Source organism: Chionomys nivalis, chromosome 1 (genome assembly GCF_950005125.1).
Source record: "Chionomys nivalis chromosome 1, mChiNiv1.1, whole genome shotgun sequence".
Classification (NCBI taxonomy): Eukaryota; Metazoa; Chordata; class Mammalia; order Rodentia; family Cricetidae; genus Chionomys; species Chionomys nivalis.
This window is the reverse complement of record NC_080086.1, coordinates 193694721-193709918: the sequence shown is the minus strand read 5'-3', so window position 1 is coordinate 193709918 and position 15198 is coordinate 193694721. Positions and strand designations below refer to the sequence as shown.

The 15198-nt window shown below is 40.2% G+C and overlaps 1 protein-coding gene across 1 annotated transcript in view; it reads right to left on the bottom strand.

Moving 5' to 3' along the window:
- Nucleotides 1-15198, bottom strand: part of Col28a1 (collagen type XXVIII alpha 1 chain) — a 162132-nt gene that overhangs the window by 107796 nt on the left and 39138 nt on the right. Inside the window, exons 11-12 of the mRNA XM_057779390.1 lie at nucleotides 1283-1351; nucleotides 281-349 (exon numbers count right to left, since the gene is read on the bottom strand). Of these exons, the coding sequence (XP_057635373.1) occupies nucleotides 281-349; nucleotides 1283-1351 (138 nt within the window). The remainder of the gene's footprint in view (nucleotides 1-280; nucleotides 350-1282; nucleotides 1352-15198) is intronic.

The window sequence follows — 15198 nt, the reverse complement described above, 5'->3', positions numbered from 1 at the left end:
CCAGTACTCTTAACCTCTGAGCCATGTCTTGAACCTAAAAGCCACACCTTTTAATAATGCCACTCCCTATGAGATTATGGGGGCCAATTACATTCAAACTACCACACTATACATGTAGCCTTATTTCAAGCATGAAAAGTAACATGTATTTGGTTCTTATATACTTCTATTATTGAAGTACCTTTTAACATAAAATCATACAAAGTAGGGTCACTTGCTCATTTCTTTTTACCAGAACAAATGCATAAGAATTATGTTTTACCATTTCTTTGCCACTTACTGGCTGTCCAGGTTCACCAACTCCGATTGGTCCTGGGGCTCCTGTTCTTCCTTCCTGGCCCCTTTCTCCCTGAAACAGGAAGAGCAGAGTTACACAGTGAGTTTTTAAATAAATAATAAGATGATAGAAAATGTGCAGTCGATTTCAAAAGAGATAATAGCCAAACTTTTTCATATTCAAGAAAAACAACAAAAATATTCAGAGGAGGCTAATTGGCTTGAATGTGAATTGAAGCAAACAAATTGCCCTGATATGCAACAGGAGAGGAACTGCAGGTGCTCCTGTGATGGCCAAGATAAGATGTGACTATTCCCTCCACTGTCCTAAGACGCCATCCCTTCCTTCTCCACATGCTATCCATTTCACCTGTTCTTAAGCTCTGTCTCACACTTGATCTCCTTCCAAAGAACCTTTTTCTAGTAACTGTGCCTTGTAAGTTCCCCCCTGGAGTCTCTGTGTTGTTATTGCTGAAATGCTGTGCCTGGGAGCACTTGACTGCCTTCTAACCAAACGGAAGAGAACTCCCCCCTTTCGGTTATGTTTTAAAGCCTATTGTCTAGATCACAAGGTCCACTTAAAATCAGTGCACAGCACTGCTCTCTCATGTTCTACGTTACACAGAGCACCCTAGGATTCTCTGTACCTCTGTAGTTTCTTACAGATCTCCCTGCCAGCCTTTACTCACTCAGTGATGTGGGCTTCTAGGTTCTGCCCACGTTACATGAGCAGACGGGAGTTTGCATATTAAGATGACACACTTCCCAACAGTATGTTTGCGCATTTGTGTTTAAAGTCTAAGAAACCCAACAGAACCACGTGTGCATGATGAGATGCGGGATGTTTGGAGACACACAAAAGTTTTCCTTCCAACCAAATCAAAATGCATCTTGATTATTCTCACAGTAACTGTCTGAGACCACAATGATGCATTGTCCAAGGACCCAAAATGTATCTAACTGCTGCAGAAAATGCATCTCTGCACAAAGAAGAAAGTATCCTTACCTTAACACCTTGCTGTCCAATACCAGGGGCTCCTGGGGGACCATAAGGACCAGGAGGACCTGGCTCACCCTAGAATGAAAAATAGGGTCATGTTAGGTCAACTCAATAGTATTTGCCGAGCAGTTCTCTGGTGTAAAGGTTTGTCATGGGAGCTCAGAGAACAACAGCAAAACCTAGTACACAGTCCCTGCACTCAGTTATCCATAGCTTTTAAGTATACATTTAAATATATTTTAAATCATGATAAAAATAAACATAATATTCATTGACCCTTCTGGCTCCTATAATCCTTCATAATCCTTCCTCCTTCTCTTCAGCAGGATTCCCTGAGCTCAGCCTAATGTTTGGCTGTATCTGTTTCCATCAGATACATCAGAGGTAAGGCTCTCTGACGACAATTGGAGTAGTCACCAATCTGATCACAGGAGATGACCAGTTCAAGATATGTACCCACTATTGCTAGGAGTCTTAGTTGGGGTCATCCTTGTAGATTTGTGGGAGTTTCCCTTGCACCTGGTTTCTACCTGACCCTGAAAAGTCCCCTCCCTTTCCAATCATCTAAGGATTACAGGAGCCAGAGAGGTCAAGGACATCACCTGACCTGGGTATAGGAACTCACAGAGTCTGAATCCACAACCAGGGAGCCCCCATGGGACCAACTAAAGCCCTCTACATATATGTGACAGTTATGTAGCTCTGTGTGCACTTGTGGGACCCCTAACAATGGGAGCAGGGGATGTCCCTAAAACTTCATCTGGCGCTTAGGAACCTGTTTCTTATACTGGATTGCCTTGCCCAGCCTAAATATAAGAGGAGGCATTTATTACTACTGCAACTTGATATGCCATTCTTTCTTGATACATGGGAGGTCTGCCCCTTTCTGAACAGAAACAGAGGAGGAGTGAGGATTGAGGGGGTGGGAGACAGGGGAGGTAGCAGGAGGGAATGGGACAAAAGGGGGAGAGGAAGTTGTTGTTAGGATGCAAAATTAATTAAACTTTAAAAAGGAGTACAATAATTTAAAGACATGCCCCATCTGGAGCTAGAAAGACGCTCAGCAAATAAGTAAATAAATATAATATTAATGAACATGTTAGTAGTGCGACCCCACCTATAGTCTACTTTTCTTAATCCATGATGTCATACTATTTTAAATGTTTTTCTGCAGGAAGATGCCCACAAAGGGAGTGATCATTACCTATGAAAACCACAATGTGACCCTTTTTCATTCATTCCACAAATAGGTTGTGAGCGCTCTGATGGACACACTTTGTTCCCTACCCAGTGACTACCTCTCTCCCCTTTGCTATTCAGACCAACAGTAAGCTGCTTTTGCTCTTACAGATGTAATATGAACAACAACTTGGCCATGGCTTAAAGGCTGAGCATTTTCAGCTAATATGGCCCCCTCTGTGGTAGGACCATAAGAGAACTTAGGCATCCTAGAACTGGATGATAGATTCCCACTGAGTCCAGACAGGCGACCTGGCTTCTCCAGCTCATACCTCACCGTTGTACTCATAGGTGCATCCTCAGAGGACTCAGGCTTCTGGTCTTGAAGAATGATTATGGGTAAACAATCCAAATTGCTTTTTTTATATAAGGTTAAATTGTTCCAGTTCTCAAAATAATACATCTTTATTGTGGAAAACTTGTCATGAATCTTAAAACATACATATAAAGTTTTAATTACCTATAACTTTGATTAATTTTAGTATGTTTTCCAAATTTTTGTATGCACACATGACCCTTTAATTTATTTAAAATTATTGAGGAATATTTCTACCCACTGTCATCAAGGTTAGGTTTTATCCATATTAAAGATTTCTCTTCATGTTTGCAAGAGGTAAAGTTAGACATGCTGAGACCAGACTTCACTCAAGTTCAGGAACACAAAGCTGCTTTCACTAGCTTTTGTTTTCCCCCAGAGACCTGTGACTTTGGAAGGGACAGATAGCAACCGAAGGAATGTTATACTGGCATGGAAGAACATGGCTTTAGAGAAGTCTGTTGGCTTTGACCAACTGTAAAAAGATAAAGAACCAAAAGAAAAATCAACTTCTCAAAATATATATCCAAATGCAAAATTAATCAAAACACAGGAAACCTTCAGGATCAGAGTTCATGACCCTTTGGCATTTGGGTGATGGCATTTACAGCTGTCTGCTGCTCAGGCTATTGAGAAAAGTCAGTCTGGCAGGTCAATCAAGTGGAATTTCTTCCTTTTGAAATTCTACAGATGTTCCTGTTTTCTCCAAATGTTCTGCATCGGGCTGCTAAAGGCCATTCTTATTTTACACATTCTTGTCTGTGGAATTTCTCTCTCTTTCTTTTCATTCCAGACATAAAAGTTCATACTGATTTCACTCTGTTTTCTTAATCTTAAAATACAAGCAAGGGCTAGAAAAGACTCAGCTCTCTGGAGATGCAACTGTCCTCTCATTTTCCACCCAGGCTGAAATGCCCATGTATGTTATGTGAGCCCCATATGGGTAGCTGGTCCCATCAATCCATAAAGGGATACTGTATACTTGCTATGCGAAGAACCATGGAGTAAATACACAGAAGTTTAAGACATGCTTCTCACTTATTTTCTAAATGTAGCGTGGGCATTTTCTCTGAAGGAGGCAAGCAGTTGACAGACAATACGGTACAATCCCCACCCCAAATCAGCATCTAGGAAAAATACTAAACACGAGGCTGTCTAGGTAGTTGGGTTGTTTGGGGTTTGTTTAATGTTTTATTACATTTATATTTATTTATTTATTTATTTATTTATTTATTTATTGGGTGTGTATGTGTGGGCTCCCTTGCCATGGCACACAGATGGAGGTCAGAAGACAATATCCTTCCACCGTTGAGTCACAGGTATTAAACTTAGATTACCAGTATTGGCAGCAAGCACCTTCACCCCCTCTGCCTTCTGGTTGGCCCTTGATGCTTTTTATTTTATTTTTTAATATTTATTTTGAGAAGGTTTAAAAAAAGATGCATGTAGATATCTGGAATGGAGTTATTCTAAAATCATAACAATAGTAGAACTTTGGCCACTTTCTATTCTCTGCTTTATTTCAATAATTAATGAATCCCCAAATGTACATGGTACATGGTTAATGTCTAAACAGTCCTACCAAATAGCAAAGATATTCCTTTAAAACACACATAGCTAGTTTTTCCAAGATAAAAATTTTTCTATTAATATTGGTGTAAGATAGCCTACTTTATTTTTAAAAAAAATACCAGCTATAAAGAAAAAGGTTACTCTATAAAAATGCTAAAATTTTTAAAACAACAGCCTTAATATTTTAATCATATTTATTGGGATAAGTTTTTTTTTTAGCCAAATGCCTTATTTTGAAAACTAATTAAAGAAGTTATTGTGTTAATGGTATCCTTCTGTCAGTTTTTTGTTTTGTTTTGTTTTTTTGTTTTTCGAGACAGGGTTACCCTAGCTGTACTGTAACTCACTTTGTAGATCAGGTTGGTCTCGAACTCACAGAGATCTGCCTGCCTCTGGCTCCTAAGTACTGGGATTAAAGAAGTACAACACCACCACCTGGCTCTCAAGTCAATTTTTATAATTTTTTAGAAATTAACCTGTTGCTTAGCTAGTCTTTTTTTTTTTCAAAAAAAATCACATTTTTCTTTAACTTTTGCTTCTTTAAATTTAAAAGACCAACTTTAGAAAAAGTGCAATAGTAACACAAAACCTTAAGATCACTTATTCTATTTTGATCCTTTTAAATCCAGCTCTATGTCATAAGAGATCAGAAAACACTTGCGCTAACCTTCCGGGAAATCTGAGTTGCTGTGGGTGTGGCGGCTTGACCCTAGTGCTTATCTGTAGGTATGACTGGAAATAACTGCTGCCCGGGTTTCCAGGAAAGTTTCTCCTGGCCGGGCGGTGGTGGCACATGTCTTTAATCCCAACACTCAGGAGGCAGAGGCAGGCAAATCTCTCTCTGTGAGTTTGAGGCCAACCTGGTCTACAAAGTGGATTCCTGGACTGACTCCAAAACTAAATAAAGAAACCCTGCCTCAAAAACGAGAGAGAGAGAGAGAGAGAGAGAGAGAGAGAGAGAGAGAGAGAGAGAGAGAAGTTTCTTCTACGTGCTCACAGAGAATTGGTTTGGCTGTCGCTGTGGAAAGTCAAAGTGTGGGGCTAGAGCATCAAGAAGGGAAGAAGCCACCCTACCTGTGAGCCCAGGGTGCCCCTTCGCCTACCTGGTGATTTCTTCATGCTGATTTTTCAAAAGAATTACAGGGATGTGAAGACCGTGGAAGGATTGCTTCCCCTTACTGGAACACGGCTCACATGCTACCAACTTAAACTTTATTCCCAGGAGATTGGTGTCACAACATAGGACCTGTAAACAAGCCCTGACATAGGGGTAATGGTTATTCCCTTTGCATTTTCTCTTCCTTTTTCCTACCATGCCTACAGTGGTAAAGAAAGTGATACTCATTGTGAGACAGGCTACCTCAGTGAGATGGAATGCAGAGGACTCAGAATTGCTCTCTGGGAAATCAGCAGGACAGAACAAACAAGGGAAGACTTCAGACTTGGTCCTTTATCTCTGTTATTCCTGCCGGCCTAAGCAGCACACATATATGTGTGCACACATGTATAAATCATGTGCCTCCAACACTAGCCATAGTTGCTATTTCCCCATTTCACTTTCCTTGACCACCAGAACCACTTACCACAAGAAAGCATTAAAAGAGAACTGGTTTAAGATGCATCACCCCATGGAAGTTTAATGGTTTATTTTCCATGCCTTCCTTGTGAATGGGAGTATGAGCATTGTGGGGCAATGAGTAGGTCTGGTGGACCATTTTGATCCTTCTCAGAAGTTACAAATGCGTCTGTTGTTCTAGGCCTCAAGAGGAGATGCCGAAGTGAAACAAAACCTACTATGTATAAACACTGCCCTGATGCTGCTTCACACAGATTCAATCTCCAAACAACCCTAGGGAATATGCTTTGCCCCCACTTCATTTCAAACCCACTTTTCATTATGCATAGAACCACATGGAAAATAAAACCATGGCCTTGGAGCCATTTAGTCCAATGGACTTAGTTCTTTCATTTGCACTATGAGATCATTTATGGGATTCCAAAAATGCAAAATGAGAAGGATCGTATGTACCTTACAGGGCTGTTGAGAAGACTCAAAATGTTGTCTGTAAAATTTTCAAGCCATATCCAAGCATATACTATAGCTGTTTATTATGGAACAGTCGATCGCTATTCACTGGGGCTTTATTGACCAACCTGCTACAACGTCTGGTGCTCAACAAATACCTGGTAAACAGCAACCTATGCCTGTAACTGAGTATGAGTTGATGTAATCAGAGTCTTGACTCACATTCCATCCATACTTTGCAGATATTTATAGTCTGCCCGGAGAGACAACAAATAAGAAGGTAAACACAGCATGTGGATTAGCTGTAAGAGATACTAACAGAATATGTGCATCTCCTAGGAAGAAATATTTAATTCTGCCCCAGGAGTTCTGAAAGTTTATTACAGTAGGGGAGATATTTGAGATGAACAAAGAGATGGTAATTTTATCTACCCCAATACAAAAGAAGAGCAGCAAAACAATTAAAGAAGAGGAAAGAAATATCAATGAGATATTCTTTGGACAGCAAGAAGCTTGGTAGATTCAAAGAGCTAGGAATAGGGTGGCAGTAGGGTCCCTGCTAAGAACAGTAGTGTGCAGTGGAAATTATACAGTAAGCACCAAATATAATTTTACATTTTCTAGTTGTTACTTTAAGGAAGTAAATAGAAATAGATGAATTATATGTAATAACAGTTTTGCTTATCACCTGAAATATTTCAAAACGTTATCAATATTTAAAGTATTAATGATTATGTTTTTCATTATTTCAGTGCTATCTTTGAAGTTTATGTGTACCTTAGGCTTGAAGAAATTGTGATTATATAAAACACATTCCAAGTGCTCAAGAACCTCTTATGATTATGAGTTTTGGAAAGATTAAAAGGCTAGGGTCTTGATTCAGAACCATGGACAGTACCAACTCTACACTGTGGACTGTGTCCTGGAAACCTACAGAAATATCTTCAGAGAAGTCTGGGAAACAGAGACCTGCAAAAGGGACTGGACACTTTGAAGTACAGACTAAGGACATTTCTCTCCTAGACCTGGCCATCTTCTAGTATTCTCCGTCGCTGTGATTATGTCCACAGTCCACCCCTCTTGTGTCAGAACCCAGGTGACATCCATGTAAAATGTAGACATGCCTCTGAACTCTCTCCTGAATTCATCCATCTCTACAGCACACACCAGATCAATATCTTGTGTTCAAACCACACCATCCTTAATAAGCAACCTACAAATCTAGCACCCTCCAGTCTGCTTCCTCCGTTGCTACCAGAGAAATCTTTCCCTTTTTATTTTAACCTAAAACAACCCTTCCGAGACATTTCCCTTTGCTAGTCCAATAAAAGAGAGATCCATGCAAGGTGATTCATAGCATGGAACCACAGCCTCTCCTAGTCCTTCACAGTCACCTCTTTGCTTTAGTAGCGGTGGCCGTCATGCCTTCTTTCAGTCCCTTGTGCATGACCTACTCTTTTCTGCCATGAGATCTTAGGACATGATTCCCCCTCTACCTTGGGGGTTCTTATGGCCTTTACTATCTACCCTTCAGATCATATTTTTTTTTATTTTTTTTATTCTTTTTTACTTAAAATTTCCAACTGCTCCCCGTTTCCCATTTCCCTCCCCCTCCTCCCACATATTGCCCCCTCCCCCCGCTCCCCTCCCCCTATCCCCACTCCACTTCTCCTCCCCCTAGTCCACTCCCCCTCCCTCTCGATACTGAAGAGCAGTCCAAATTCCCTGCTCTACATGAAGACCAAGGTCCTCCCACTTCTATCTAGGTCCAGGAAGGTGAGCATCCAAACAGGCTACGCTCCCACAAAGCCAGTTCATGTATTAGGATCGAAACCTAGTGCCATTGTCCTTGGCTTCTCATCAGCCTTCATTGTCCGCCTTGTTCAGAGAGTCCAGTTTCAACCCATGCTTATTCAGTCCCAGTCCAGCTGGCCTTGGAGAGCTCCCAATAGATCAGTTCCACTGTCACAGTGGGTGGGTGCACCCCTCGTGGTCCTGATTTCCTTGCTCATGTTCTCCCTCCTTCTGCTCCTCATTTGGACCTTAAGAGCTCAGACGGTTGATCCAAATTGGGTCTCTGTCTCTCTCTCGATCCATCGCCAGATGAAAGTTCCTGTGCCATTCTCCTTGGCCTCTGGGAGCAGGGAAACTCATACCTTAGTTAAGGGAGCCACCTAAGGGTTGGCAAGAGACTTGAACCTGGAATGGCTACCAGAAGCCCAGGGCAATGTCCCCAGTTAGTTCATTGGGGCACCTGAGGATAGGGAACCTGAAATGAACCTATCCTATAATCATACTGATGAATATCTTGCATATCGCCATAGAACCTTCATCTAGCGATGGATGGAGATAGAGACAGAGACCCACACTGGAGCACCGGACTGAGCTCCCAAGGATATAATGAGGAGCAGAAGGAGAGAGAACATGAACAAGGAAGTCAGGACCATGAGGGGTGCACCCAACCAATGAGACAGGGGGGCCGATCTATTGGGAGCTCACCAAGGCCAGCTGGACTGCTACTGAAAAAAACATGGGATAAAACCGGACTCTCTTAATGTGGTGGACAATGAGAGCTGACGAGAGGCCAAGGAGAATGGCACAGATCATATTTTAAATACCATGCTTAAAGGAGAATCCCCTGACGGGATGAAACTCACTGCAATATGAGAGCACCATTTTTCTGCACGTCTGCATTCCCAGTGTGTTAATGTGGTTCCAAGCTTCCACTACCAGTCTAAGAAGAGGATAAGTGAGATTTTGCTACCCTTTGATTTCTCAGTGCTTAGCTAACTATAGTTATTCATGCAAACTCCTAAGCATCAGATGTTTACTGAGCCTCAGCAAGGGAGCAGCGACTGTATGGATATCTGGGAGAAACTGTGGGTCTGAGAATTCTCCTTTGTAGTTAAATTTTCAATAAAGGCAACTGGTTTAGGCATGTAGTTATTAATGTATAATAGTGCCAAGTGACTATTACACAATTTTTCCTTCAAGCTCACCAGACATAATTAATGTTTTTTTAGTTAAAAGAATAATGATACAACAATAAAGATCTTAAGCTAACATTCTCAAGAAAGTTCAGGCAAAGAAAATCTAACACTTATGTACCTATCACAGACTCTAACCAAAGATAACCTTTCCTTTCTCTAAAATAATAAGGCAGTGATTCCCAACCTGTGGTCCATGACCCCTTTAAGATCAAATAACCCTTTCACAGGTGTTATCTAATACCTTCAGAAAACATAGATATTTACATTTCAATGCATAACCATAGCAAAATTACAGTTATGTGGTAGCAATGAAAATAATTTTATGATTAGGGCTCACCACAACATGAGGAACTATATGTACTAAAGGGTTACAGCATTAGAAATGTTGAGTACTACTAATGGAAGGGCTACCTAATTCATTGAAACTCGTTATAATTATGAACAGTTTAAACATTGGGTCCCTTTCATCACAGAAAGGAGGTTTTGGCAACTTCTTTGAGTCATTTCTGAGATACAGGTGATACTAAATCAAATCTGAGTCTTGTAATAAATGTTCTAAGGCTTTCAAAAGGAAAAAGGGTAACTATGAGCATTTTCTTTGTGCAAAATGGTTCAAATGTGGCCAGGCTACATTCTCAACAGAAACCTAATAGAGGGCCTGTGCAGAGACCTAGGAGAAAGTCAGAAAGGCCTTTCTGTTAAGACAGCCAAGCAGAAAGGAGGGCACAGGAGAGTCAATATTTATTAAGAACATTTGAATTGTTCTCCATTTTGAGCACCTACTTTCTCGTGTTCCAGCGAAGGTTTTATGTGACAAAGGCTTACTTTGGGGAAGAACAGACTTCTGATGCTCTGAGGAAGGCTGTCAAAAGATTCAGTTGCTTCATAAAACTTGGCAGCATGTGTGGGATTCACTCTGGAACAGATGCTAAGTGGATGTTTTGCGTATATTAATTTATCCTACCCTCACAACAAATTTGATCAACCCAGAACATGGATAACAAAGCTGAGTCACAGGGAAGCAAATTAGTATGCCAAATCATACAGCCAAAAAAGTCTAACACTGCTGTCAGCCTCACAGCTTGGCAACAGAGATGGTGCCCTCAGTTACCGTTGCCAACTACCTCTTAAAGTCATGTACTTTTAATTTTTAAAGAGTTTTAAAACCCATTTGATTCTGGGAGTCGGATGAAAGGCACAAATTTCAGAGTTATAATATATTCATAACAGAAGATCTTTCAGGGGAAGATAAGATAATAAATGATAAGATGAAAGCCAAGAGAAAAGAGAACTTAATGAACCAACTCACATACCATTTCAGGTACTTAAGGTCTACAGAATCAATGTGTGACTGCATCAGTGATAAAACTAACGTAAATTATACTTGTCAGTACTGTGATTACATACTGGAACTTTATATATAAACTCATACTTAACAAACTGTACTGTGGGACCACCATTATTTCACATTTCCAATTTTAAATATTTTTAAAATACAGTCTACTTGACCACAGACCACACATTTATCAATCTGTGTTTTCTAAAGAAAACATTTTATGAAAACAAAGAACTGTGGAAAACTAAAACTAACAGTACTATTAGATTTCAATAACCGTAGCATGGGGTTGTCAGTTTGATCATGTTGGTCAGGCAGAAATGACAGTTCATGCAGGGCTATCTGGTCACAAAGTCACGCTCCCTCACACACAACCAAAGCTAGAGAAATGAATGGCGCTTTCACTAAAATAAAAGACTGGTAGAAGCCACTCAGGAGAGATTTTCAAAACTGCTCCTCTGACAGACACTTTCGGTTTCTCTTGCACAAAGTAAGTTGCTGGAAAACATTCAAGCTTCATTCCTGGAGCAACAAAAGCACTGACTTATAGAAAGGGGTAACCAATCTGACAGTGGGATGTGTTACAATGCACACTTGAAGGCTAGAAGGAGGAAATATTGTTTGGTTCATACAATGTTCACTGAAATGATAAAAATGAAGTATAAATAATATCTGTTAAATAACATTGTTAGCATGTTGGATTCCAATGAATTTTCCTCAGTGGTTCACATTATTTTAGGTAATATATATTTTACAATTTTAATGAATGCCTTATCCTTGGAATGAGCGGCTTCTCCTGCAAATTAGCTATTGCAGTTGATATAATTATAAAAACCCTGGCGTTCCTCTGAACATGTGGCTGGGTCTATTCTATTTAGTACTCAATCTAGCTAGTCATATGAGTTACAGAAATGTCCTGGGAAGTGTGGGCAGCTTTTCTGATCTTTTGGGTCATGAGAGCTTCTGTGTTGGCAGGCTCTAACTGCATAGATACACTTGAACATGCGTGAACACAGTCCACCCCAGCTGCCACGGTCATAGAGATCAGAGGTTTAGGCATGAAGATCATCTGCCTTGAAGTCGTTGGCTGATACCCCACATGTTCTGGCAACTCTTTCAAGTTGTCACTATCAGTTGTCTCATGGCAGATAAATTAATAACCGTGCTTAAATTCCTGGTGAGCAGATGCTCATGCAAGTCAAAGCTCTTTCCACATCAGGAACTGCTGAACTCCTAACAATTTCTTCCCTTTAATTAGAGTTGGAACAGAAATAATATTTAGACTTAGGCATCTCTGAAAGCAAAAGAGTCTCAAAATTTTGTCAGTAATTTTATTTATATAAATATTATAATGAAAATTAGAAAGCGCTCCTTCCTTTGCACTGACCCATCACAGTCTAGAACTGTCAGCCCCCCTACGAGAACCAGAGAGCCCAAGACTGGAGCTGCTATATCCAAGTGCTCTTTCAGAATCACTTATACAACCCCTGTGCTTAGAGGGTTGTGAACCTGAAAGCGCTCTTGATTAGTTACTTTCACTGAGAACTGCAGACACTGCATAAACTTTCTCTGACTCACCTTCCATCAGGTTATAAGATACTACATATCACGTTACGAGCCATCGTTGGTAGGTAGTTGAAAGCAACGAGTTGTTTGAGACCTTTTACACATGATTCTTGTTTAAAGAGAAATCTAAAATTCTTTAAGTTTTTCTTATTATGGTATTTAACTATTTCCAAACCACAACTGGAAATATTAGTTATGTTTAGTAGGTTAACCCCCAAGAGCAGTGGTTCTCAACTTTCTTAATGCTGTAAACCTTTAACACAGTTCCTCATGTGGGGACCCCCAGTCATGACATTATTTTCGTTGCTACTTCATAACTGTTATTTTGCTAGGAATCATAATATAAATATCTTGGAGACCGAGGGTTGTCGAGGATGTTGTGTCACATGGGTGGAGAGCCACTGTCCTAGATTTTCTAGAGCCACTACACTAACTCTGAGTCAAAAAAGTATTTTAATAATAGCCAAAAGTAATGCATTTTAAAACTACTGTGTCTTCAGAGTGATATTTCTATCCCCATAAAATATTGAAATTATAGAAAATATAAGACTCTAGGTCACACACATATCACCCTCCTACCACTTTGAGGAGAACCTGGAAGTATAAAGAATGTTTTAATTAGTGCACAGGAATATCTATTGATGGGTGAATACTATACCATAGTGCCCAGTTTATAATGTTAGGAAAATAATCAGCTATTCCAGACACTCATTCAATTCCCTGTACCACCCACTGCCCCCTCTTGATTTCTCTGAGTTTTCTTAGTGTCTCTGAAGCTAAACTGAACACAAAGACAAAGGCTCCCATGTAAGAGTTAGTGTTTCTTATAGTTGAACCTAAAGAACAAGAAGAAAACCCCAAGAAAAAAGTCCTTTAGAAAATATTGTGGATATCCCAGAAGAGTGCAAGGTGGGATATGGAAGACAGCCGCCCCTGAAGATAAGTTCGTGTGATATAGTATTAGTATCACCAATTCCAATAGTTTGAGGAATGCTGTGTAGTACTTTTCCTTAGGAGAGGCACCAGGGTATCACGAGTGCTCTTTGGGCCCTGATCAACAACCGGTTCTCCTGTGGGGCACCTTTGAGTGTCACAGGCAGCTTCACAGATGCTATAATGTGCTCCTTCCCCTCAGACAGAGTCCTAGAAAGAGCAGATTTGCATGAGATTTGAGAAAGAACTATCCCTTACAAATAACCTTAGAAGGGCCTCAAGAACCAGCAAGAGTGGCTCATTTAGTCCCTGCCACCCCCGACTGTGCTTGTTGGCTCAGAACCAGTTGAAAGGCCTCCTCATCTTGATGCATTCTGGTGAACTAGCGGAGGACCCCGTTGATTACAGCCTGGGCCAATGACAACAACCTATCTTGGGAAAGTAGACAGTGCTGGGTCTCTAGGGCGCCAGTCTCTCCTGGGGATACAAGTTCATCTCGGTCCCAGGGATAAGGGGTTTGGGGCACATCTATAATTATATTTCTAATGATTTCAAAGACTGTTGGGATGTTCTTCTGAGAGCTATTACATGATCCTTGTGAATGGAAGAGCCTAAGGCTTCTGAAGCAAGACTTACTTCTAAGAAAAATCTGTGTTTTGTTGCTATGGCAGCAAGGGCATTCAGGGCAGAATAGGAGTTACTTTTCATGTGGAAAGTATTAATGGCAGAAATGATTGGTGAAACTGGGCCAGAGGCACATTTTTCCTGATTTAGCAATGCTATTTTTTTTTTCTTTTTATTCTTTGGCCACCTTTTCTGAGTTGAGGAGACCTTTGATGAAAAAAAAAAAATCCAACCCAGAACAACAAACAGTGATTGTAGTTCATGAGAGACACCATTCATAATTCAAAGCCATAGGCAGGCCCCATCTAGACACTCTCACGGAATCATCGTGAATGTTGTAAGTGTACAGTTGCTGTTTTGGACTGTTAGCGACACAGTAGTTGAAAGTGCAGTTAGAACAGTTTCTTTTTTCCAGGCAATTTCCTTCTTTCTTTCCTGTGATTTCGTGTGATCATTATAAGCAAGCAGAAATGACCTTTCAAGAAACTGTTTCTCACAGTTAGAATGGACTGTGAGGGCGACAGATGTCATTTCCAAGCTGGCTATAAGAAACGCACTGGTCTCGGGTCAAATATTCAGGAAATTCAACATTTGTTTTCTGAAGGAGAGTAAATATCGCATCGCGGATAAAAGCAGACTTTATCCCCTGGTGTGGATGGTTTCTGGCTCTAAGAGCCTGAGAGCATTGCTCACATTCTTGGAACCTCAGAAGCTTAATTTGTATAAAGTGGGATAAGAATAAATCATGTTCCAGGAGGCAATGTTGGCAATAGCATACTAAGAACTGTACATGTCACATAAGAAATGTACAATAATGTTAACTATGAGTGTAGAGGTGTGAGGATAAATAACCTTGCCCAGGCTCATTAGAAAATAATTCAGACTGCTTGAAATCTACAGATTTTTTTACATAAATTTCAACCACAATTTCTTAAAATATTTTCTAACCAAATAATATATGAAAATTAAAAAAAAAACAATATAATTGCAATATAGCATGATTTTCAGACTGAAGACCAAATGTCATTATATGGTCACAATTTAGAAGCACATCCCAAAAGGCAAGATGGGATTGTTCCCCAAAACCTTATTCTTAAGACAATATACTCACAAATGTATAAGATGAAAAAAAACTTTAGCCAAGATCAATGTGTCATACCTCTGATGAACAGGCCTAAAAATTAAAAATCACAAGAAAGTACTAATAATTTCAAAGCAAGGATTAAGAGACCAGGCACTAGAGAGATGGACCAGAAGTTTATAGCACTTGCTGTTCTCCCAAAGGACACTGATTCAGTTCCCAGCATCCACGTGGCATCT